The sequence below is a fragment of the Manihot esculenta genome, chromosome 8 (genome assembly GCF_001659605.2).
Source record: "Manihot esculenta cultivar AM560-2 chromosome 8, M.esculenta_v8, whole genome shotgun sequence".
Classification (NCBI taxonomy): Eukaryota; Viridiplantae; Streptophyta; class Magnoliopsida; order Malpighiales; family Euphorbiaceae; genus Manihot; species Manihot esculenta.
In genome coordinates, this window is record NC_035168.2 from 33,871,837 (window position 1) to 33,896,582 (window position 24,746).

At 34.9% G+C, this 24,746-nt stretch overlaps 2 protein-coding genes across 8 annotated transcripts; one reads left to right on the forward strand and one right to left on the reverse strand.

The window, feature by feature from the left end:
• Positions 1-8,625: 8,625 nt before the first annotated feature.
• LOC110621769 (OVARIAN TUMOR DOMAIN-containing deubiquitinating enzyme 1) lies at positions 8,626-12,273 on the forward strand. 3 transcript variants are annotated; one of them, XM_021766066.2, is made up of 10 exons: positions 8,626-8,767; positions 8,846-9,028; positions 9,121-9,186; positions 9,266-9,349; positions 9,448-9,570; positions 10,518-10,570; positions 10,805-10,854; positions 10,935-11,035; positions 11,393-11,675; positions 11,979-12,273. In XM_021766066.2, exons 2-9 carry the CDS (start codon positions 8,858-8,860, stop codon positions 11,657-11,659), a joined length of 915 nt encoding a protein of 304 aa, XP_021621758.1. In that variant the 5' UTR covers positions 8,626-8,767; positions 8,846-8,857; the 3' UTR covers positions 11,660-11,675; positions 11,979-12,273. The 3 variants fall into 3 exon arrangements, with proteins under 3 accessions (XP_021621758.1, XP_021621756.1, XP_021621759.1); XM_021766064.2 differs by lacking the exon at positions 11,979-12,273 and having other exon boundaries at positions 11,393-11,941; XM_021766067.2 differs by lacking the exon at positions 11,979-12,273 and having other exon boundaries at positions 8,629-8,767; positions 8,843-9,028; positions 11,393-11,941.
• Positions 12,274-12,882: 609 nt separating this feature from the next.
• On the reverse strand, positions 12,883-20,910 carry LOC110621767 (protein MEI2-like 4). Of its 5 annotated transcripts, none has more exons than XM_021766059.2 (15): positions 20,455-20,910; positions 19,691-19,780; positions 19,488-19,539; positions 18,341-18,664; positions 17,743-18,173; positions 17,465-17,623; positions 17,180-17,296; positions 16,952-17,100; positions 16,470-16,546; positions 16,002-16,376; positions 14,548-15,193; positions 14,219-14,303; positions 14,040-14,108; positions 13,781-13,960; positions 12,883-13,541 (listed from the first exon to the last, which is right to left on the reverse strand). In XM_021766059.2, exons 2-15 carry the CDS (start codon positions 19,778-19,780, stop codon positions 13,383-13,385), a joined length of 2,913 nt encoding a protein of 970 aa, XP_021621751.1. In that variant the 5' UTR covers positions 20,455-20,910; the 3' UTR covers positions 12,883-13,382. The 5 variants fall into 5 exon arrangements, with proteins under 5 accessions (XP_021621751.1, XP_021621752.1, XP_043814753.1 ...); XM_021766060.2 differs by having other exon boundaries at positions 19,741-19,897; XM_043958818.1 differs by lacking the exon at positions 20,455-20,910 and having other exon boundaries at positions 18,341-18,710; positions 19,691-19,884.
• Between the last annotated feature and the right edge of the window lie 3,836 nt (positions 20,911-24,746).

The following is a 24,746-nucleotide window of genomic DNA, read 5'->3' on the forward strand; positions in this document are numbered from 1 at the left end:
CATGTCCACTACTAACTCTATTACATAACATGACCATAAACATTAACCTTGCTGTCCATCCTGTGCTAACACTAATCCTGCACACCTGGGGGTTAGGGGAGAGGGATGAGCTAAAAAAACCCAGTGAGTAGAACAATAAAACATCACTATTAAAAATAATGCTTTCATGGGATGCGTCATAACACGATCAATACACATCAATGATGGACTGACCCAAAAATCCATCTATTTTGTGCCCGACCCTCGATGGAGCTCCTCAGAACTTCTGTTACATATAATAAGCTCTGTGCCCGGCCCTCGGTGGGGCTCCTCAGGACTTCTATTACATACAATGAAAATCTAGAGGGCTAATGGGTCGTCCTGTTGTCCATGCACATCAACATCAAATAATGCAATGCATCATATTCGTGAATTCTAATGCAACCAACCTATTACATATTATGATGCATGAACATGCTTAAAACGTTTAATTTCTTTAATATAAAAAGAGTTATGTTCTACTCACCTCTGGCTGAAGCTTAACTAACTCTGTAGTAGCTAGCTCACTGCTGGTCTCTTCGGTCTCTCGGGTCTAAACCTACACAGGTGGACTCAAATGAGGGGCCAAACATACTCTAAAGAGATCCTAAACATAGCCCCAAAAACCCCCCCTAAAATATCATAAAACATGCATGCAAAACAGATAAAGGAAGGCTGGACAGGTCACCTTCGGCGGCAGATTCGGCGGCCGAATGCCCCCACAGATCCGAAAGTCAGGCACTTTCGGCGGCAGGTTCGGCGGCCGAAAGTGCTTGACAGAGCCGAAAGTCCATTTTCAGGGGCAAGTTTAGGCGCCCAAATATTGCTTGCACAGGCAGGTTCGGCAGCCGAAACTACCTTCGGCGGCCGAACCTGGGTTCTTCCAGAAGGCAGAACCCGATTCTGCCTCATGCAATCCGCCTCCAAAAGTTCCCACACTCACATCCAACACTTCCAAAACATGCATAACTCATACAATAAGCATAATGGGGCATAAAACTAGCCTAAACCCCAACAAACATCACATTATCATCACATTTAGCATACATTCAACATAAACTCTACAAAACTCTAACATGCATAAAACAACCCAAAACCCTTATAAAACATACTTAAAATATAAAAGAGGGTATGGATCTACACTTATCTCTTGTAGAACGAGAGGAGGGGCGATCCAAACTTAGAGATTGGGAGAAAAGTCTCCGGAGGTCTCCAAGCTTCCAAACTTTGGTCTTAAGCTTAAAAACTTCAAAAACAACCATAAAACTCATTAGAAACGTGGATGATTGTAGAAAAACATAAAATCAACCAAAAGAGGGCAGAAACTCACCTATGCCCGGAAATGGAGAGTGAAAACTCGCCCATTTTCGGACAGGGGCCTTTTATAGGTGGCTGGCCAGACTACCTTCAGGGGCCAAAGGTGCCTCCGCAAGAGGCCAATGTTCGGCGGCCGAACCTGGCTTTTTCTTCCTTGGTCTTTTCTTTCAAAAATCATTTTCTTTCTTCATTAAAACCATAAAAACATATAAAAACGTTTTAGAAAATCTTCATTTTCACCCTTCTAAGGGATTCCGACCTCGGGATTCCAGATTCCAACGGAGATTCCGCCGGAATATAGGAATTTTGGTGCCGGAGCTTAGCCGGGTGTTACATTGTATCTCTCTGGTTTCTTGCAACACTTCAATTTTAAACTCTATTTTTCTAATAGGTGGTAAACCTGGCAGCTCATCTGAGAAAACATCGAGAAACTCTCTAACCACAGGAACTGAAACTGATTCCCTGACCTGACCATCAAACTCTCTGACATGAGCAAAAAACCACTTGACAACCCCTCCTAAGCAACCTATGAGCCTACAGGGCAGATATCAAAGCTCTAGGCATACCTGACTTGTCCCTTCGAAAGACAACCTCCGATCCATCTTGTTCTCTAAACCTAACTACCTTGTCTCTGCAGTCCAAGATAGCACCATGAGTAAAAAGCCAATCCATCCCTAGAATGATGTTAAAATCAGTTAAATTTAGAACCACAAGGTCGGCTAGAAGGCACTTGTCCTCAACTATAACTAGACTGAACCGATAAACTAACTCTGTCACATACAGATTACACTTAGGCCCATTGACCCAAAGAGGACACTCTAGCCTAGAAGCTATCAAACTCAAATTGTCTATGGCTCTCGAAGAAATAAAGGAATGAGAGGCACCAGGGTCCATAAGAGCATACAAATCAGAACACCCAATAGTGAGCTTTCCTGACACCACTGTGTTTGATGTGTTTGCTTCCTGCTGTGTCATGGTGAAGATCCGTACTAGAGCTGAAGGACCTTCTCCTTAGGAAACCGCTGAAGAAGAGGCTGTCCCTCTTCCTCTACCTTGCCCTCTGCCCTGAGATGTGGTTAAAGCTGTTGGCTGATATATACTGCCAAAAGCCGTCTGCTGGGATTGTGCCATCCTGGCTGTATTGGGACACTCATGTGCGATGTGTCCCTCTTGTCCACACCTGTAACAAGCTGTAGTCCCAAACTGAAAAAACCCTTTGTGTGGCATAACAAACCTTACACACCCAGAGCTATCCGAACCAAAACTTGAATCACTGCCCATTCTTAGACCAGACGTCAACCTGTTCCAGAATTTGTTCTTCTTGGTTTTCTTAGAGGACCTATTCCACTTTTTACTTTCCATGGCGGCTGCACTCAGAAAAGAGAGATCAAACTTTTTTGTACTTGAGGTTTTGAAACCTGATGACTATGCCACCTGCTGCTTCACTATTCCCTGAATAATGGCACTAGCCTCCATCTTTCTAGCTACATCCATTATAGTGTGGAAACTCTCTCTATCTGCTACTAAGATCAAGGAGGAATATCTAGAGTGGAGTCTCATAGTATATCTCCTAACCTTTTTGTAGTTAGTATCATAAGCCTGACCCATGTACTGGAGTGATAGAGCATAATTTAGTCTATTTTATATTAATATTATTGATGAATATTTACACGATTTCTGCTTAATTTAGTGCTTTTAATATTATTTTGCAGAAAATGGTGTAAAAGGACAATTTAGAGAAAATCCCCCTAAAACTGCCTTATTTAGAGCAAAAGAGAGCAAGCCCGCCAAGTTGGATTCAAGACGAGCTAAAGGAGAAAAATATTTTGAACTTTAAAACTTCAAGCAACTTGGCACTTGGGCCCGCACATGGACAGCCCATTCCCTCACGTGGACCAAACCAAGCACATGGACCCGCTCATTGTGCTTCATCACTCACGCACATGGGACCGCTAACGGACAGCCCATTCCCTCTCGTGGACCAAGCCAAGCACATGGACCCGCTCATTGTGCTTCATCACTCACGCACATGGAGCAGCCCATGGATGCACACATGGCCAGCCCACACTTGCACGCTCCCACTTCACCCATTCCAGCGCACATGGACCGCACTTCAACTCCAGCACACGGACGGCAAATTCCAGCGCACATGGGCAAGCACCTCACCACTCACGCGCACGTGGGAAGCAATTGAAACCTAGGGCGCACATCTCTCATTCTATTTAAGGGACACTTAAGTGGCCGACAATGAACAATCCATCTCTCGGCAATTCCGCAAAGCTTCTGCGCGAGGAAGAATTCGGCTCATCGGTTCTTTCTTTTCCCTTTTATTTTTCTGTTTTTAATTCAGCCAATGAGTGGCTGATTTCTTTAATCTAGTTGAATATTGGTTGAACCTTTAGTTGTTTAATGGGTTGTGAGACTTGATCAAATATTGATTAACTTTTGGGAGTTCAATATTCATGCAATTTCATACTTAATTTTTATATTACTTTGTTATTGAAATCTACGTTGATTTTTTATTGCAAAATAATTATTTGTTAGTTTGAATGATTTAAGTCCGTAATTGCTTAGATTATTCTTACATAAGAACACTTGGTGTAAAAACCAAGGAAGTTGCATGATCTAGCGTTATCTCCATACGTTTGGGTAGCTAGGATTGGATCTCTCTATTTCTTAATGCAATTAACAGTTGTTTGTTGCTTGAGGCCCAAGGACGTTCCTTGGCAACTTGTTGATTAGTAATTAATTAGAGGACGTTCCCTAATTAATTTAATAATAACGAGAGACATGGTGGTGAAAAGCGTCTTCCATCTCCATAACTAATCTATTGAATCAACCCAAAAGAACAAAATGTTTGTGATAAATCCCAACAACTAAAGTGGATCCAATACTTCAACTAGAGCTTTCTCATTATTGATTACTTTTTATTTAATTATTTGCTTTCCATTATTATTCTCATTATTAGTTTACTACAATCAATCTCAAACCCCCCTGTTATTTTGTTGACAGTTTTGATCCCAATTTTCAGTTTATCTCATTTGATCCCACTTTCAGTCTTTTATCTCATTTTTAATTTATTATCGTTTCATTTTATTTTCTTGGTCATAAAAAGAGAAATAGGTGAGTTCTCAATTCTCTGTGGATTCGATCCTTTCACTACTATCTGCAGTTGTAAATTGTTGATAACCAGAAAGGATATTTTTGACCGGCTTCGACAACAACGAGTCATTGAGCAACTCCAAAAACTTATATGTGTATTCATCTACACTCATCTCTTCAGTCTATTTTAACTGCTCAAACTCTATCACCTTTAACTCCCTTGAGTTATTTGGAAAAGCCCATCCTGCAAACTCATTAATAAACTGTTCCCAGGATAAGCTATCTAATTTCGCTTTCACATAATTCTTGAACCACTCCTTTGCCTTTTTGTACTTCAAAGTGAACCTCGCCATCTCAATGGCTTTTTTGTCGCTGGCCCCTAACTTATCAGCTATCATCTTCACCGCTTTGATGTATTCAAATGGGTCATCACCCTCCTTATACTTAGGAGCGTCCAACTTTAGGTAACCCATCATCTTTACCTCACCCCCTGCTGACAGGTTAGGATTGGGTGGTTGGTTTCAAGAATTACTGGTTTTGTTGGGGGAAGAGATGGTGGTACAGCACTCCCTAGGTTAGGTTTGCTGGATTCTGGTAGAAGGGTGGAGGTGAAAACATAGGGTAGGATGGGTATGGTGAGTAGCAGGGAGAATAGGGTATGTATGAGGGGTACGAGTGGTAGTTAAAGTAATCCAATCCTATTTCAAAAAAAAAAAAAAAAAAAAAACTTCAGTTTCGAAATTTTAGATTACGGAAATTCCATTGAAAAGTTGAAATTTCGACATTAGAATTTAGTCGGGTATTACAAAAACTATATCTAAATATGAATATTAAGCCAATTTATCCAAAATTTAAAAGCTTGAATTAAAGTACAAAACAACCAAAATATTGAATTTTTTTTTCAATCCCTTTATATTTCGTTGTAAACAAAACAAGTTAAGCCATTTGAGATTCCAAAAACTTAAGTTTGTTAGAATTCTTTTCTAGAGTAAGTTGAACCTTTTCCTTTTTTTAAATTAAAGAATAAGTTTGAATAGGAAAATTTGACTAATTTTGAACCCAACAAAATATTAGTAAGATCAATTTAATTTATTTATAAAATTAGTCAAATAGATTTTTTATCTAGTTAAGAGTTAAATACCTCGCAAATATTTCAACTCATTTACCATTATTAATTTTAAGTTAAAAGTAACGAGTTTAAAATTAAATAATTTTAGTTAAATACATTCATAAGCCATCTGGCAAACATATTAAACTAATAATTTTTTTCAAGTTGAAGCTAAGTGCATATTTATAAACTCAACTTTGATCTTTTATAATAAACTTAAAAATTAAATTTGAGCTCGCCTCTTTTAAAAAATAAATTGAATAAAATCTTGAATATCTCACGAACAGCTATGAACTTGATTCATTTACCGTTATAAAATTAGAGAGAGTATGAACTCAGATTTAAATCTATCAAGTAATTGATGTGCCATTGACCATTACATGAATCAAACTAACCTCAAATTTCATTATGTTCATGTAGATATTAAATTGATCAAAAAACTTAATTTCACCCCTTGATATTTATGCCACTTATAGAGCTGTTATTTTTTTCGTCACTTAAAACTCCATTAAACATAATATATATATATATATATATATATATATATATATATATATATATATATATATATATATATATATAATTGTGATTTTGCTTACTTATCGAGTACGAAGAGCCTCTTCCCAATTCGAATATAGTTTTTGCTTTCTCGCATTTGAGTTGGTTTTGAATAGTTTTTTTTTCTTTTTTACTCAATGGATTTGAGTATTACTAAGAGAGAATTGGGCTTTAGTATGTTGCAATCGACCTCCTCTTGTAAGATGGGTTCTTTTTGGTCTTGATACTTTTGAAGATGGAGTATAAGCTGCAATTGGTCCCTTTACAAGGGATTGAGACAGTTAAAAGAGCTTTGCCTCACTCACCTATTGACTTAGTTGGTCCTTGGTGTTATATTGGCTTTGTGTTGTATTTCTAAAATTTTTGGCACTCGACTAGTAAGCACTCTTGTGCTTCTAGTTGAGTTCTTATAGTTTAAGTCCTTATTGCACGTGTTGCATTATGGGTGTTAAACAATGGTGATGGAGTTAGCCATTATGTTTCTTAATTGAACTTTATGGATGATTTGTGTTGTGGTGCAGTGTTGTGGCCATGGGAAAATTAGGTTTCTCTGTCATATAGAATAACTCACTCGACCAAAGGTTCTCTTTATGTGGGCTTTAGCCATTTAATCTTTTGGATTAGGTTGATTTTAGAAATTTTTATTTGTGGACTAGTTATTAGATATGACATATATGATCATTATTATCAATGAATTATCTTAATTTAAAAAAATAAAAGACTTTGTTAATATGAACTATTGAATAACTTAGTATTAAAATTATTTTTTTAAAATATTGAATAAAAATAAATTCATGTAACATATCTCTCCCATTTTATTCATGCAGCATATCTTTCTCTTTTCTCTTCTCTTCTTAATCTCTTTATTGTTCATTTCTCATCCCTTTTCTCTCCCTCTCCCTAATCAAATAACCATTTCTTCTAATTCTCCTTCTCCCGATCTCTCAACCTCAAACTAATAAAACTCAATTCACCACAAGCAATATTTAAAAAAAAAACCTTCATATCGATTCCTAAATGCATCTCGAAAACAAAAACTTTAAAAAAAAATGGCTCCATTAAAAGTTGAATTGAAGAGCCAAGCCACAATCCCACTAGACCTCATTTCAAAAAGCCAAACAAAATTATCAAATATGGCAAATGAGGTTTCAACTCAGCAACACTTTTGGTAATTTAATACAAAAGGAAAGCAAGTGTTAAAAGAGAAATAATTTATTGCCTTCAAAGTTCAAAATCTAAGCCCATAAACCATACAATAAGCAAGAGAATTGTGCCCTGCGACGAAAAGAGAGGTGCCATTGAAATGAGGTCTTGGAATGTATTAATCGGTTAAACTTAAGTCAAAAAGAGCAGATTATGGATAGATTCTCATCTTTTTTTATTTTTTTTGAGTTGAAAGGTAAGGATATTGGGAGAGTTGAATCTAAATCATTCTAGGTTAACTTTGACACCGTTATCATCAATTAAACCCGTGTTTGCAATAGTGATTTTATATAGAATAATGGGTTATTAGTAGATGAAATATACCTTATAAGTAAAACCCACATTCTAATCAATACTTTTTTAATATTAAATAATTTAATTTTTAAAATTTTATTTTATTAATAAAATAATTAGTCTATTAAATTACCATTAATTAATGATTAATTGAAAAACTCAATTCAAATTGAAAAAAATAAATTATTATAATATTAAAATTATAATAATTAAATTATTATAAATTATTAAAATTAAAAAATAAGTAAAATTTAAATAACTGAATTATTATATTTTAACAATAAATTTTAACATAATGAAAACTTAAGAATTAAATTATTTTTTATTAAAATAATATGATAAATTATAAGTTTATTAATGGTCAGATACTATTTTTATTTTTGACCCTGTAGAAGTATAAATAAAGCAAACCGTTCGTAAGCTATTCAAATTTATCTTGATAAAAATATGATTGAATTTATTTTAATTTTTAAACGATACAAGTTTGAGTTTAACTTTTTAGACTTGTTTAGCAAACGAGTCAAGTTTGAGATTCATAATATTCATTCGTGAATTCAGCTCGTTTTCGTTTTCATAATATTCATTCGTGAATTCAGCTCGTTTTCGTTTTCATAAGTGAACTGACGAACTGACTCATGAACAATTTCGTTATATAAACTGAAATTAATATTATAAAAGAAATAAACTTAAATCTTATTTATTTTTTATTTTATTAGAATTTAAAAATTATTTTTATAAGTTTATGCACTAATTTATTTATATAATTAAAATTATTTAATTTTATATTTATAAATTTTAAACTATATATATATAAATTATTCAGAAATTATTTAAAATTAAATTTGAGTTAAGTTTTTAACTCGTTTAAATTTATTTACTATTTAATTTTGAATTTATTAATATTTTATTTAAATTTAAAATAAATAAAATTTGAATTAAAAAAAATTATTTAACTTTTCAAAATTGGACAAGATTTGGTCCTTTTAAATATATTATTTATTTTGGATAATTTGCTATTTGCAAGTGGTAAAGTAGAAAAATAAAATTAAAATACTAAAAAGAGGTGAAAAGGCTGCCCGATAGAAGGAAAATTGTGTCCTATCAAATCTAAACAATCGAGACCAGGCAGAGAGTCCCTCACCGTTATTGATCTTCACTTCACTTCAGGTATGAATACTCACCTGTATCAGTATTAGTATTTACTGTTATTCAAAATCTGTTCTAATTGAATTGATGTGTTAGAAGAAAGAGAGAGGGATGCAGAATCAGAATCACAATCAGAATCAGAATCTGGAAGGGCAATTACCGGATGAGCAAACAGCTTCTCAATTTGAAGATTGGGCAAACTTTGGGGACGATGATATCATGCAGCAACACTCTGCAATTCGCTCCGCCGAAGCCGATAAAATTCCTTTTCTCGGTGAAAAGGCATTTTCTTTTCTTTTCTTTTTCGTTTTCAGTGCCTATTTTACGTTTCAATTCGAATGCATTTTCAGTTGAAAGCATCTGTTATACTGCAGGAACCTATTTCTGCATTAGCCGCTGAATATGAATCTGGAAGCCCTATTTTGATCGAGAAGATAAAGGTTTTCTACTTTCTTCTTCTCCTGCTCTCTCATGTAATATGTATTTGTCTGCTAGTAACTGGTTTTGCTGTTTGTGTAGGTCCTCGCCGAGCAGTATGTTGCTATTAGGCGAACTCGCGGAGATGGCAACTGTTTCTTTCGAAGCTTTATGTTTTCATACCTTGTATGCCTTGTTTATATGTATTTTGTCCAATTTTCGTGCTTTTTTTTAAATTTATTCCCACACATTTCTTTCTCATGGGAATTTGATACTGTAAATAGGAGCATATTTTAGAGACACAAGACCGGGCAGAAGTTGATCAAATCAAAAGAAAGGTGGAAGAATGTAGGAAAACGCTTCAGAGTTTGGGATATGCTGACTTTACATTTGAGGATTTTTTTGCGGTAACCTATTTTGTGCACTTCTTTATTCTGTACTTGTATTTTTTTTTTTCGTTAGTTTTTGAGTTACGGAAATTCTTCCTTTATGCTGTGGTGTACTTGTATCTAATATGCTTAACCATTCCTCTCAAAGAGACTTATGATCATCGTTTAGGATAATGTCATTGCTGATTCTTGTCTTTGGTTTTACTGTATAACTATAAGATGTTTCTACCTCAACAATGGAGGTTTGAAGTTCTGCTAATTTGATGGATGGGTATAATAGTATCATTGCTGACCTTTTCAGTATGCTTCTCTAAGGGAATGGTAGGCCTGTGTACTTCACTTGAACTCAAGTTGTACATGGGTTTAAATGTCTAATGAATGGTGAAGTTGATACTGAGGGTTTATCTGATTAATAATGGGGAAAAAGAAAAAGAGAAGGAACGGGAAAATTTTCTGCAATGCAAATTACAAAATACAGTTGAATTTAGCTTAATGTCAATCTTTTATTCTTCATTTTAAAATGAAAAAAGTTATATTCAATTGCCTGTTATATTATTTATATAGGAAGATCTAATTCCTCTAGCAATTTTCAAATAATTTTTGTTAAAGACTAATGAAGGCTTTCCTTATACCAGCATTTGCTAATTCTTGTCTTAAAATGTTTGCTGTAGTTACTTGCTATAGCTGCAGTGTTATGGTGATTGTAAATTGAATTAACAAATATAGCAAGTGAAAAAGGTATTAAGAATATGACTACAAAAAATGAACGAACAAAATTTTTAGAAAAAGGCATAAATTATAGAACTGAATATACCAAATACACAAAGTGAATGCTTTTTATGGAAATTTTGTAATAAGAAGCTACTTACTACAACCCTGTAGTTCTAATCGCTGTACCTGCCAGCATTCCTTTTTATTTATCTTGGTAACATACGTAAAAAACTGAATGATAAAAAATTTTCCAGCTATTCCTGGAGCAGTTGGACTGTGTCCTTCAGGGAAATGAATCTTCAATCAGGTACCTTTTGTCTTTTGCTTTCTGGTATTTCTGTTAATAATTCTGACAGTGCATTTACTTTGGTATCTTAAGTTTCATTAGACCTTATCTCAAGAAGTTTTGCTTGTAACCATGAACGAACATAATGCATGGAGCATGGTATTCCATAATAAATAATTTCTGCATAGGATTTTTTTTTCCCTGAGTACGTGCAATGAACTCTGTTTCATTATTATTATTATTATTTATTTACAGTCACGATGAGCTCTTAAATAGGAGTCGGGATCAATCAATATCAGACTACGGTAAGCGACTTTAAGGACTTCATGGTATGAATGTGCTCCTCCTCTTAATAAAATATGTCCTAACAGATTTAGTTGGTTAGTTGTCATGTTTTTCAGATTCGTTACCTCTGGGGAAATACGGAAACGCTCCGAGTTTTTTGAACCATTTATATTGGGGTTAATGAATGCAACAGTAGAACAGGTTTGTTCAATGCTAATTTTTTTTTTATTTGTTACATTTTCATTTCATTACCAGTTTCTTGTCATTATGGACTTTGGTCTTGGACAGAAAATTAGGGTGATTATAGTCTCTGCACAGCAGCTATGATTACATTTTTAATGTACACTTCTCCATATTTTTGTCCTCGTGCAAATTCTTTCATAGACTTGTTTGTTACTGTAATACCTTGGCTAGACTGTAAGATTATCATTGTTGAAATTCTGTTTCATGTGTTTCTAGAAGTTTGGCCATTGGCTTTATATTTTTGTTAGCATGGAGACCCCAATTTCAATTCTACCTCCCTTTATCTCTCTAATGTTACTATCTGGTTTGGTATAGTTTTGCAAGTCATCTGTGGAACCCATGGGTGAAGAGAGTGACCATGTGCACATTACTGCCCTATCAGATGCCTTGGGTGTGCCTATTCGCATTGTATACCTAGATCGCAGTTCTTGTGATACAGGCGGTGTTAGTGTAAATCATCACGATTTCATTCCTGCGGCTGATGATCTCCCAAATTCTACTAGTGGTGATTCCGTGACCAAGAATCCCTTCATTACTTTGCTTTATCGTCCAGGTCACTATGATATTCTATATGCAAAGTGACTTCTTGCTTACTCTGGTAAGCTAATCTTGAATCTTTCTAGTCATAACGCACTAATAGTCTGTGTGGGAGGGTATGGTGGGGGGCTTCTCCGCTCTTGTCTTTGTAAAACATGTAAACCTCTGTTGAAAATTTTTTGGTTACTGCATCATAGGCACTTAAATGCCAGTTGTTGTCATTAGGATTTAACACCATTCGGTTCTGATACCTGCCTGTAACATTATTAAAATGTTAAATTGAATTTTTCCCCTCCTTGAATGATATTAGGTAATAATTTTCATGGATATTTGTTCATTGAATCTTCATATACATATATTGCAGATTGTTAATTGATTCCTGGCAAATTGTGGAGCATGAAGGTAAAAAGGGAGTCATGACAGTAACCCTAGTGTTGTTAAGGCAAAGGCCTAAGCTCATTTGCTTTATGATCTGTAGCTTCTGAAAAATATTCAAATACTTCTGAACCCTTAGAGTGGGGACAGAAATGCAAGGTTGCTAGAAATGCCGGGGACAATCAATTTCACTTCATGGATTAAGCATGTCCTCACCTGGTATTTAATTATGACTGTGAAATTGTTTTGCTAAATGGGGAAAATTTTATGTTTTCATGGATTAAGCAGGCCCTCACCTGGTCTTTAATCATAACTGTGAAATTGCTTTGCTAAATGGGTAAAAATTTATATTATCCTGATTTTTCTTTTTTCTTCTCCCTTTTTTTCTTCCTTTTTTTTTCAAGATTTCTTTTAACAGCTTGCTGCTTTTTTGGTCATATCCATCTGTGAGGGTATCAAAAGCCTGCCATTTCCAGCCATGAGTTTGAGATTTTAGGTGCTAACAGCTACAAAGGTTGGTTTAGTATGTAGTTACCAAGCTTGTTGACACAAGTGTCCCAATATAATTGTTGGCAAAATTAGATCCGCATTGTCATTGCTTCTTTTTGTAGTTGCAATCAATGAATTATTAGAGGAAATTTGCGCAGAGTATTAGCGGAATTCCTGCCAGGGACAATCATGGTCGAGTTATTGAAGTCCAGCCATTCATCTACATAAAGACTGCAATCAGCAAACGAGTATAAATTGTTCGCTTGCTGTTTCTTTCTGGTGCGTCGGCTCATGCTGTTCTCGTCATGCTCTATCATCCTTCATCAATAGACAAGTGCCTTATCAAACTGGCAGATGCCAGATGATAGAACCGTAATTGAATCAAAGCATAAAATAGACCTATATTCGAAGTCTAGCAAATTTTCCGAAATAAAAAAATAAAAAAATTAATGATACACAGTATTTCAAAATTTTACGACAAAGAGATCCCTGGCTTTTATATATCAGCAATTACATAAGGGATGAAAGCCCAAAAAAGTATCAAGAAGAAAATGTGTTAGGAGAGCAGCCTCCAGAGAACCTCGGTGAAAGTTTCCTCGTTGCTCAGAAACTCCTATACATCTACTTTATAAATATTACTCTCGAGAGCATCCAAAATTTTGAAGCTTCACTTCGTGCCTCTTTCTTCTCAACCAATCAGAATTTAAAGAAAAACCCAAACGAATCAGAATCTCACTTTTGTTCTGGCTATGAATTACTTTCCCTAAAATTTTTAAGAGCTTCTCAACAACAGAAAAATGTGTATGCTTTCCACCCCAATGTATTAATCAAAGACTTGGGAAGGTACCATTCTCAAATTACTCAATCCTAAGGGGTTAGTTGCCCTCAAAAATAGATGCCTTCCTCAGTCAGATTCCTTACCAGACCCTGATGAAGCATCCCCATTCAAGGGATCCTCCCTGTTTGCCAAACTTAGCAGACATCCTTGCTCGTTCTCCTCATGTGTAATGGTTTTAGGTATCCCAGTTCTAGTTCGGACATTATGCCCCAATGGAAAAGGCACCTACAGATGAGGAAAAGGTCAGCATATGAAATCTCTCAAATCATCTTCTCCCTTTTAACAAGAGAAATTTGGTTTTCCTACATCTTAGAGGAGGGAATCTGAAGCCAATGTTTCAGTACCATTACAAATGCAAAGTACTTTTAGCAGGAAATCCACCTCCAAGTTTGGCAAGAATTTATAGATATATGGCTAACTACTCGCTAGAATCTATAGTGCCTGTGATTGTGTGAAATTCATACCTGATCACCAGCATTGGGGCCATCAGTATTGAATAGAATGGGTCGGCATCGTTTATCCTCATTCATCAAGCTTGAATTCTGGAAATGTGCAACGAGAGCAGCTTTTCCTTGTATGCGAGCATATGCAAGTGATGCTACCTTTTCACTATTGAATTTCTCCCATTTCTTTCCATTAAACACCTGCCATAATTAGATTTTTCCTTTTAGATTTAGCATACCTGCATAAAATTTAAACCCTTTGAGCTTACACAGAACTAACCTGATAGAATGGAATTATCTGGCTTGGGGCAATCATATTGATAAATGCATACCCCACATTGCACTTATTCTACAACAAATGTAAGTCAAGAAGTAGTGCATATGATTACAAAAGTAACATAAACATGACAAGTATGGGTCTCCTGGACCATAAATTTACAGGCTATATATTTCACTTGCCTTGAAATCAATTGGTAGATAAATGAAATCATAAGTTCCTTTATGGTGTTCGTCAATTGTAGCCAGAAGCATTTTTGAAGTATACCTGCAATAACGATCAGATAAGTGTCTTAAATCACAATCGTAAACCACAGTATCTGTGACAATCAATCCATGGAAATGTTAATTTAACTCATCTAAAGTTCAACACAATTTCAAAATCATTGGGCATGTCTAAATCAGATAGTTCAATGGACTAAAAGTTAATCTTTCACAAGACAACCTTAAACAATTTTAAAATAGCAACGAGTATTAACATGGTCACAGAAACAAAGGAATGCACCACGTACTTGTTAGGTATATTCTTAATCATAAGTGTGGTTCGGTTATCTTCCCCTTGCAGTATGCGATCTATATCAAGTTCATACTGTTTCTTGTCAGCCTGGTTACTACTGACTTCATTTCTTCGGCTCCTTCCACGTTCATTTGGAGAGTCAAATGAATTGGTCGTAGGAATCATTCGGCTCCTGCCAGAGAAAACTGGGGATCTCTGATGGTGTGGTTGGAATCCTACATGTTCAGGGGGATTTGACAAGTCCACATAGTTACCAGCAACATTCGGGAACATGGTAGGAGATAAAAGTTCCATAGACTGCAGTGAGTTATGAGAAACTCTCAAGCTCCCAAGGGAACCTGGATGAAAACCAGAAGTCTTAAGAGATTCCGCTGCATAAGCGCGTCTCTCCCAGAGAGAGGAATTAACAGTTGGAGCTGATCCCACATGGTGGTTATTTATAGGTAAAATGGAGTTAAGAACAGGAGGTGGTGCTCCAGGAGGTCCATGTAGCCGCAGTCTGGGATGAGCCATTGAAATTCCATTGACAAAGGATGGTGAACTTGGCCATATCAAGCCTGGAGAATGTGGGTGATAGGAGTTATCCCATGCACAATTATGTCCAGGAAGAGAGGGGCTTCCATTAACAGTGGATCCAAAAACTGTAAACAAGAAAGCAATGGACTAAAATAGATATAAAACAATTTGACTGAAATAATTGAATTCTGATTTCCATCTGAAGAAAATCATTAAATATGCATAGTTTCCAAATATTCCGACTTCAATATTAGAATGCAAAGTTAACGAAATGAACTCACATAAGACCTCTTAACCTACAGAGTATCTCTGCATGTAATGAGAACTATGGTAAATAGGATAAGACAGGTCATTTTGACCTTTCTCACCCTAAAACATCATAGGATGCAATTATATGCTGGCACTCATTTAAATAGGAACTTAACTTCCACCAAGATTTTGGAGGTGGAAGAGTCTTGAAAGTAGAAAACTGCAATCATCTCTATCTAATTACAAGTCAAGCAAAGAAGATAACATAAACGAAACTTAGCTTTCGTTGAGCCAAATAGCTGTTTTTTTTTTCCTCCTTAAAATGACATTATAGCTATACAAGTGTGCCAGCAATGGCGAGGCAAGGCAGGAAAATAACGGCTCTGTTGTGTTGCCAAGCTTCTTCTGGTTTTGCTATTTTGGAAGTTTAAAGCAAAATTTGGTGAGAAAAAAGGCAATATTGAAAAGTTTTCTTGTTTCATTTTGTTAATTTCCTTTCCTTTCTCATGTGAAGTAACCTATATTTATCACTACAGTATTTTGTTAGTATACCAGTTTCATATCAAATTCAGAATATATAAAAAGTGCTTGTTAGGAAGCAAATACAAGAAAAGCACAAAGTCAAACCGAAGGATCCCCCAAGAATAAGTAAAAAGCATTTGGATTGGAAACAATTGCATTTACCCCCATCATTGAATTCAATTGAGCGTCCATCTGTGCCAGTTTTGTGTGACTGCCTGTTATCAATTCTTTCAAGGGGCTTTTGACTTGTGTTTGTAGTCATGCTGCCAAGAGAATTGCAGTGAAGAACGCTTTTCAAACCATTATGGTATTCTGGAAGTGAACGAGGATGAAAAATTTGTGTGCCTTGAAAATCAAAGTTTAATTGACCCTGCATGCGACCAGGCTCAGCAAGGCCAGTTTGATTACCAGCTGATTCAACCCTCAAAAGAGAGGACAAGCTATTAGGAACACTAGAACATTCAGATTCCAGAAATGGGGCTTGTGTTGCAGACGGTAGTCCCAAGGTACTTGCATTATTCATGCTACGGGAAATAACTGCACCATATGGGGGAGCTCCTGTTAACAATGTTTCATAAAAGAATTGAAACAGTAATATTTAGTAAGCAAGTCCATTGGTAATAATCATACCAGGGCCATACTCTGCTGAGTTATTGGGAGCGCTACTCTGATGTGCATGAGGGCCATACTTATCATGTTCCAACCAACTGCAACACAAAAGGACTGCTTAATAGAAGATATAAAGCAGCTATTTCTCTAACCCCAAACAAGGACAACAAAAAGCAAGCATGCAGTATAGACTCTCGGGCTTGATTCATGAGGTACAGCAGTGGGGTTGAGTTAGAGTTGGATTTATCATTTTAATTAGGTCAAGCAGAAGCAAAAGCAATACACTGCAAATCTGACCCAAAAACAACTTGGTGCTCGCTCCTTAACCAGCAACCACTGAAACAATAAGAACTATTACACTTTAGATGGTGGAGAGAGTGAGAGAGAGGTTTCTGTTCTGATGCACCTAAATTTGATCATCATTCCAATGAAACTAAAGCAAAATTAGGAAGGAAAAAAAAAATTCAAGAAAGTAAATGCAGAAAAATATAGTTGGTTAATACCATCTTGAACCCCCTGTATAGCATGGCTCAAGCTTAATTTGCTTCCCTGCAATATTACTCCTGTTCAACGCATGAAGAGCACCTTCTGCAGCTCTAAGATCGTAAAATTCAATGAATTTGTAATGACTTCTGTGTGGGCTTCCGCGAATCTGCAAAGCAAGAACAACATGCATACATGCCTCATTCATAGTTACTCTTTTGTTAAGTGACAAAAATTAGGATACTTACCACCTTAATTTCTCCATATACACCAAAAATCTGATGAAGTTCATCATTTGAAATGGAAGAATCAAGGTTGAAAGCAATAAGGGTCCCCTTATTAATATCTTTATCTGAGGGGTTGTCCTGATAAAAGTGGAAAAATAAGGTACGGAGTCATGCGATAAAACTTGTGCATGTGTCTCAGAAACCTAAAAGACGCTAAACAATGGGAATGCTATTCTGCAACAACCATAATGATGATTGATTTAATAAAAGCACAATCATACATCAGGGAGAACTTCAGGAGCTTACCTTTGGGATTGAGTAGTGAATATCAAGTTTCCTATGCCCAAGTGTTCTATCCTGAAGTGCTTTCATTGCAATCCTTGCAGCTCGAATATCATAATAGGAGATCATAACAAAACCACGATGCTTGCAAGATGTATAAAGAGTATGGATATCTCCATATTGCTGCAGAGTCGAAGAAAAAAAATGATTACATTAGGTACTAGTTCATGTGAGACAGATAGCTCATGTAAATAACATACATGAACCACAAACATGGGCAATAAATGATGTAAAACACGCACCTCAAATAAGGCTCTTAACTCAGAATCTTCAACATTGCTATCTAGATTTCTCACAAAAAGAGTTCGAGAAGGGTGTTCACCGTGAGGGTGTTGTCCAGCTTTTGAACCATTGCTGAGCCCTGGCTGACCATTAGAAAATGCTCCTGGAAATTCAATATCATTCTGTGTTGCAGGTCTATCATCTCCCAAATCCAATCCACCAACACTGTTGAAAAAGTCCAACTCCTCCATATCATCTTTGCTATTGGATTGGTTGATATTGTCCAGCTTATCAGTTATTCCCCTAAACAAGTCATCATCACTAGGAAGAAGGTTTCCAATGGTTTGGGCCTCAATTTCTTCAAGGGATTCAAAAGGTTCACCATCCTCAAAGTGGGAGGCAATAGTACCAACAGAATGGACATGTGGTATATTGCTTGAGGATAATCTCACTGTACCAAAATCATAATGCTTATAGTTAGATAAGAAACAATAACCTAGAGGAAACATAGAAGCCAAATCTAGGTATTGGAGGGGGGTTACATCTGGGACATAATTGAATGTGAAGCATGTGTAGATTTTTGCATGAAGGAACATTAGCAAGGGGAAAGAAACGTACCCTGTCTACTAAATAAATCTGATAATGAGCTTGAGAAGAGACTATTCTCATACTGAGTTGCTATCATGTCAACTTTGCCACCTTCGGGGAAACAAGATGCTGACTGTCCATTAAAACTGGATCTTGTCTCATGGACCACAGGTCTCAACAAAGTTGACGACTGACTCATTGCCATCCCTGTTCCCGCTGCTTGCCTAATTAAGCTATGATTCAATTTCTGATCCCGCACTAGGAAAGAATGATGAAGTCCAAGTGACTTTGCTGTCTGACAACCCACAGCTCCAAGATTTTCCAGGGGTAACACAGCTACGGATTTCCCAGTGGCTGTTCAAGTAATTATGTCAATTGTTACTCCTCCAATGCAGCATTCCTTTATATAGCAAAATATTAATTGCATTTAATACTGAATTAAGAAAAAGAATCTCTCTCTTAAAATTTGAAAAAAAAATTGCTCAAATGAAGCATGGTGTCTTTATCAGGGGAGGATCAAAGTAAGCCCAGGGGCTTATCTAAAAGCACTAAACAAATGCAAGGCACAAGAATTGCATTTCCTCATGATCTACCTTTGCCCATAATTTACACGCTTAGTCATTGAATACATGCTTCCAGAAAAATCAATAATTATATTACATTTGATTAGATTATCAAAAGCCCTAAGCTGTAAATGTTGATCCCTATTAAAGAGCTGTTACATAATTATAGATTTATTGGGCTTCAGATAATGGCAGTTGGTAGATATATTTGATCCATATGTATATTATTAGATGTTATCTATTTTACTAAACATAATACGTGTCATCTAATAGACCTCATTAATGTCAGATTACAACACCCCATTAGCTTCCTTTTGTACATTCATGATATTTATAGATTATTTCTTGTATGAATTAGTTATAGGTGCATATCTCAGGCCAACTGAATCCTTCCAAACAATCAAAACGAATGTGAAAATCTAGGAAAGAAGGTACACCGAGTTAAAACTCTAACTGGTTGAGTATGAAAAAGTTGGTTGTAACTTCCTAAAAGTTCATAAAAAATACTGTTCAATTTGCAGTAAGAACAATTTAAAGATCGCTTATCAAAAAGAAAAGACCAAAACACAAGGTACACAATATCATGCATGTCCTCAGTGGAGCAAAACACTGACCATGTCCATGATGATCAGGCATGGTATCCAACTTCCCAAACCCAATGCGTCTCTGCAACGAGTAGAAAACAAAAGGAAGAACAATGATTCCAACCAACAAAAGGAAAAAAAAAAAAAAGGTTTTTAATGGTGCATTATGGCTAAAATGATGGGTGAGTGTGTATACATACACATATATATACATATTACTAGTAATTGCATACCTCACTAGCCAAAGATGCATCCTCAGAGAAGAACGATAATGAGGACAAACCTGGTGAACTCTTTGCTTCAGATGGCATGATGATTGACATCTAAAAATCCATAAACCCCAAAACAGTAATGTCATATATGGGCGGCCTAATACTCATGCACATTATACATCTTCGTAAACACAATCCAAAATCTTTCTCCTCTCCAGCAAGGGAACTCTGCATTTCCAAAATTTGGAAGGTAATTCAACCAATAAAGAGACAACTAGACTACCCAACAAAATAATGCGTGTAGGAGATTAGAATTACAAGGCGTAATATTTCCTATTTGTCTAATAAAGATTTGCAAGTTGATTTGGACTATGATCTCAAAATGGAAGTACTGAAAGGATGAAAAAAACAATTAATGATAAGATTACAAAACAATTCCACAGCATGAGAATTAAAAGATATGTAATTCCGAATTGTTCATCAACTATCATTAATTGCATAATCAGACGGGTAATTTTGATAAAAGATCAGCAAGATCCGAAGAGCTGGAAGTAAAATTCACTTCCACCAATGAAACCAAAAAATTGCAAAATTCAACTAGTTGTAGCTAAAGCGCGTGCGCGCAATCTGCCTAGAAACATACAATTTGAATACAATTCTAAAACACAAAGAAATATATAAACTTCGACTTTCGAAGAGAACTGATCATCAGAGGATCGGAAAGACAGAACAGCGGCTTGAAGCAATAAATGTGAGAATATGTTGACAAAGCGTAACAAACAAACCTTATTAAATCCCAAAAAGAGTGCAATTCAGAGCGAGGTGAGACAAGGCGGACGTGAGCAAGGGAGCAATTTAAACAAAGTTAACACTGACCAGAGATGGAATAAATTACGCCATAAGGCAAGGAAAATTGAATACAGAAGCCATTATCCAGGCATCTGTGACTTGTAAGATCTTCCGAACCCTAACTTGGATTCTCTTTTCCCTGCATTGCACGTTAACCTCCACCTCCTTTCTCATTTCTCCATTTTTTTTCCTTTTTTATGCCTTCATTATTGTTTATATCCTATAAATTTTCTCTCACTCCACGCCCAGCGGAGCAGTGGAAATTTCTGTCGGAATCTATGAAGTATCCGGCGAGAAACGGAACTTTCTCGCCAGAGACAGGTGAGAGAAATGGACCTGACTCTTGCTAAGACGAATAGCCGTTTGTTGCAAAGGAAAAATAAATAAATAAAACACTTTGACTGGACTCCAACAAACAGAAGATCATGAGGTCGGAAAACCGTTAAACAGTTTAACGGCGTAAAGTCGTAATCCTTGTTCTGTGGTCTCAGCGAGTCTTTTTAGGCTTTGTGTCTGGAAAATACACAAGTAAATGGCATACTACTCTTTATTATTACTCCTTTCATGGTTTAATATTTTTATTAAAAAATATTTTTATATATGCTTTAACATTTTTTTAAAATTATTGTTAGGTCTTTTTAAAAAATTTATTAATTTATTATTATTTCAAAATTATCAATTATGTTTTTATATTTTATAACATTTAAATATTAGTCATTATGTCCAAAAAAGAGTGCACGTCCAATCGCTAAAGGCAGATTGGTCCATGGTTTCAACTTTCAAGTAGATAGAATGTTAGATTAGAATTGATATTTCCTCTAAATTCTAGCCATGTAAAAAAAAAGTTTAGAGGGGACAAAAATACGGAATCCGTAAGTTTAGAATTCTAGGCCTCAACAATGATTAGAGACATTCAACCTGACACGCCAAAAAATTAATTCAGCTTTTGGAGCCATTTGCCCATTTGCCCATTTGCCATGCAACAGTGCTGGGATGAGTCGCAGACGCACAAGCACCCAATCAGTCATTGGATTTTACACGCATTTGATTTGAGTGTATAAATTATTTTTAATATTCAATTAATTAAAAATTAAAATATTATATTAAGATATAAATTAATTTTATTATATTTTAAATAATAATTTTTTAATTTTATATAATATATTAATTTTAAATTAAATGAGTGTATGCATTCATATGTGGCTAAAAATATATTTTAAATTATTATATATGTTATATAATAAATTAATATTTTTAATTTATCTCATTAATATAATAAATTAATATATACTTTTATTAATTATTTTACATGATTAATAATCTGAAACTATTAAATTTGGATAAACTTATTCTCCAATCATTTTCATAATAATTTATTAATAGTTTTAAAATCTAAATTTGAATCTTGCTCTTTTTACTATTATTTCATAAATGTTCTTATGTAAAAATTAACATGAAAATGGAAAAATCATTAAATGCATTCCTTATAATCCTAAATTTTTTAGATTTCTTAAACGTTTTAATGGAAATCATTGTAGGTTATTGATTTTTGATTTTATAAAATTAATAATATTCATTTGGAAAGTTATTGTAAAATATTTGATAAAATAATTAAATTAAATAATATTGGAAAAAATAAATTTTCTAGTACTTTCATTTATTAATTATTTCCCTCCTTTATTATTATTCTTATTTATATATTTTAATTGTATTAACAAAAATAGAGAGAAAAAATATTTAAACGGTTAGAAAAGGAATTACAATAATAAAATTTATAGATTTCTTAAATATTTTTTCTTCAATTATTTTTTGATGTAAAATAAATTGTTTTAAAAAAATAAATGTAAATTTCAATATGTTGCATGGATTTTTATTATTTGTTTTAACAATATAATACAATATTTCTTTTGAATATTTTATATTCAAAACCATATTATAAAATTTGTTGGTGATAAAACTTTTAATTAATTATACTTTTATTTAATTGTTAAGAAATACGATTTTTTAATAATAGCTAATATAATTTTATACCTAATAATTTGACAAAGCAAATAATTAATTTTACTAAAACATAAAAATTAAATGGTAATTGTAATTTATTTTTTTATAAAAAAAAAATTTACAGTTCTCACTATGCGAATAAAGTGAGTTTTTTTACTATTATAACTAAATGGTAATTATAATTTGTTAGAGATTTTTGTCTTAAAACAGTCATTTAGCAACGAAATTACAGATGAGTTGTTATATTCCACCTCCATATTATGAAAGCTCCATTGTTTAACTAGGTTAATCTTGCTAAGGATGGTTTGTAATTCAGCATTTAGAACTGTCAACTTTCTAAAGAATGTAATGAAGCCTTTGATCCATCGACTGTTTACATCTCATAGAACGCCTCCACCTAATGCAGTATTGTCTCTCCGAGAAATTGTCGCGTTAGTATTAAGTTTTATAAAGGTCTCGGCTGGTTTTCTCCATCTAACTCCTTGTTGTCTCCTTTAAGAGCCATTATTAGCCGAGAACATTTTATTCAAAAACCTTTTGATTTCCTTAACTTCATTGAAGGCTAACCAAGTAAAAGAATTTAAGTTCGAGTCTATTTGGCCAAAAAGGAAACTATTTTACTTATTCCATATGCAACAGACTACTCCAAACAATAACACTCAGGGTGTTTCTTATCCAATTTCTTCCTTATACTGGAGATTCTCACCTATCCATTCTTGTAGAGAAAAATTCGTGGAGAAGAAGCAACTTCATTTGTTCCTAACCACCAGAAGTTTCCACACATATGCAGCTGAAGCGCAATCTTTGAGAACATGTAAAGTTGTCTCAGAAGTAGTATGGCAAGCATGGGATAATGCAGAGGAATTGAGGTGTCTCCTAATCCGCTCGACAATAGTGAGAAGTTTATCATGATAACTTAACCAAAGAAAGGTTCTTATTCATTGAGGACCATCCCAGCTCCAAATCTACTTCCATCCCCTATCCCTATTGAAAGAGTCTGATTCGGATAAAAAAGTCCTAAATCAATCAAATCCCACGCTAAAAATTAAAGCAATCATAACTCTTGATCATGCACACAAAGGGAGTGATCTCCAACTTATATTTAGTAGAGACGTCCATAGGGCTTATTTGTTAGTAAGTAAACCCTAAGCTAACTTCATTGTAAAAGCTTGTTTTATGATACTTGAGCTTCTAAAGCCAAGTCCTTCAAATTCCTTAGGATGTTGTATTTGTCTCCAAGAAGCTAACGCTAATTTCTTTACTCCATTCACGTTGCCCCAGGTAAACTTTTGACATAATTTATATATGTATCACAAACTGAGGCAGACAAGAGAGCCGCTTGCATGGTATAAACAGGAATCACTGAAATAACAGTTGAGCAAGAGTAATTCTTCCAAAAAGAGAAAGTTTCCTTACATTCCAGGATACCAACTTACTTCTTATTTTTATCAATGATTCCCGAGAAGGTTAACTTGGATAATCAAGAATGAAAAAGAGAAAAACCAAGATATTTCTCAAGATCTTCTGTTTTGGTAACTTTGAGCTTAGTACTAAGAATTCTTTTGAAGCTGGTAGGAACATTTCTAGAAAAGAAGATGCGAGACTTCTCTTTATTAACTTTTTTACCAGAATTGGCACAAAATGAATCTAGAACTCTCTTTATAAAATCCACCTGAGATAAGGAAGCTTCTACAAAAAGAATTAAATTATCAGCAAAGGATAGGTGTAATATGGGAGGACCCCTTTTGCAAAGCACTACTGGTTTCCAAACATGTTGGCTCACTGCTTCATTGATGTCGTGCACAAGCCTCTCCATACATAACACAAACAAGTAAGGAGATAGAGGGTCTCCTTAAGCCCCTGAACGATTTAAACTTCTCTATCAGTGCACCATTCCACACAACCTGCATAGAAGAAGATGAGACACAGTTCATAATAACATGTATTAATAAAGAAGGAAGACCTATGTCTCTTAGGGTGTCCTGAAGAAAATCCCAACTGATTCTGTTATATGCTTTTTTTTAGATCAACTTTCAATGCAAGAAAACCTTTAGAACTTCTTTTTTTTTCTCATGGAGTGGTATAACTTCTTAGGCAATAATGATATTGTGAGTGATTCTTCTCCCTGGTACAAAACTAGTTTGGTTGGAACCAACCAATATGGGAATATAATATTTTAATCTGTTAGCAATCACTTTAGTAATAATTTTATATATAACAGTGCATA

Excerpts from the sequence above, each read along its gene's own strand:
- LOC110621769 (XM_021766066.2), top strand. The coding sequence starts at position 8,858 with ATGCAGAATCAGAATCACAATCAGAATCAGAATCTGGAAGGGCAATTA. Across the intron at positions 9,571-10,517 it reads CATTTGAGGATTTTTTTGCG|CTATTCCTGGAGCAGTTGGA; the intron begins GTAACCTATTTT and ends AAAATTTTCCAG. Across the intron at positions 11,036-11,392 it reads TGAATGCAACAGTAGAACAG|TTTTGCAAGTCATCTGTGGA; the intron begins GTTTGTTCAATG and ends GGTTTGGTATAG.
- LOC110621767 (XM_021766059.2), bottom strand. The coding sequence starts at position 19,780 with ATGTCAATCATCATGCCATCTGAAGCAAAGAGTTCACCAGGTTTGTCC. Across the intron at positions 15,194-16,001 it reads AATTGAATTCAATGATGGGG|TTTTTGGATCCACTGTTAAT; the intron begins GTAAATGCAATT and ends TCTTGTTTACAG. Across the intron at positions 13,961-14,039 it reads AGATAATTCCATTCTATCAG|GTGTTTAATGGAAAGAAATG; the intron begins GTTAGTTCTGTG and ends TAATTATGGCAG.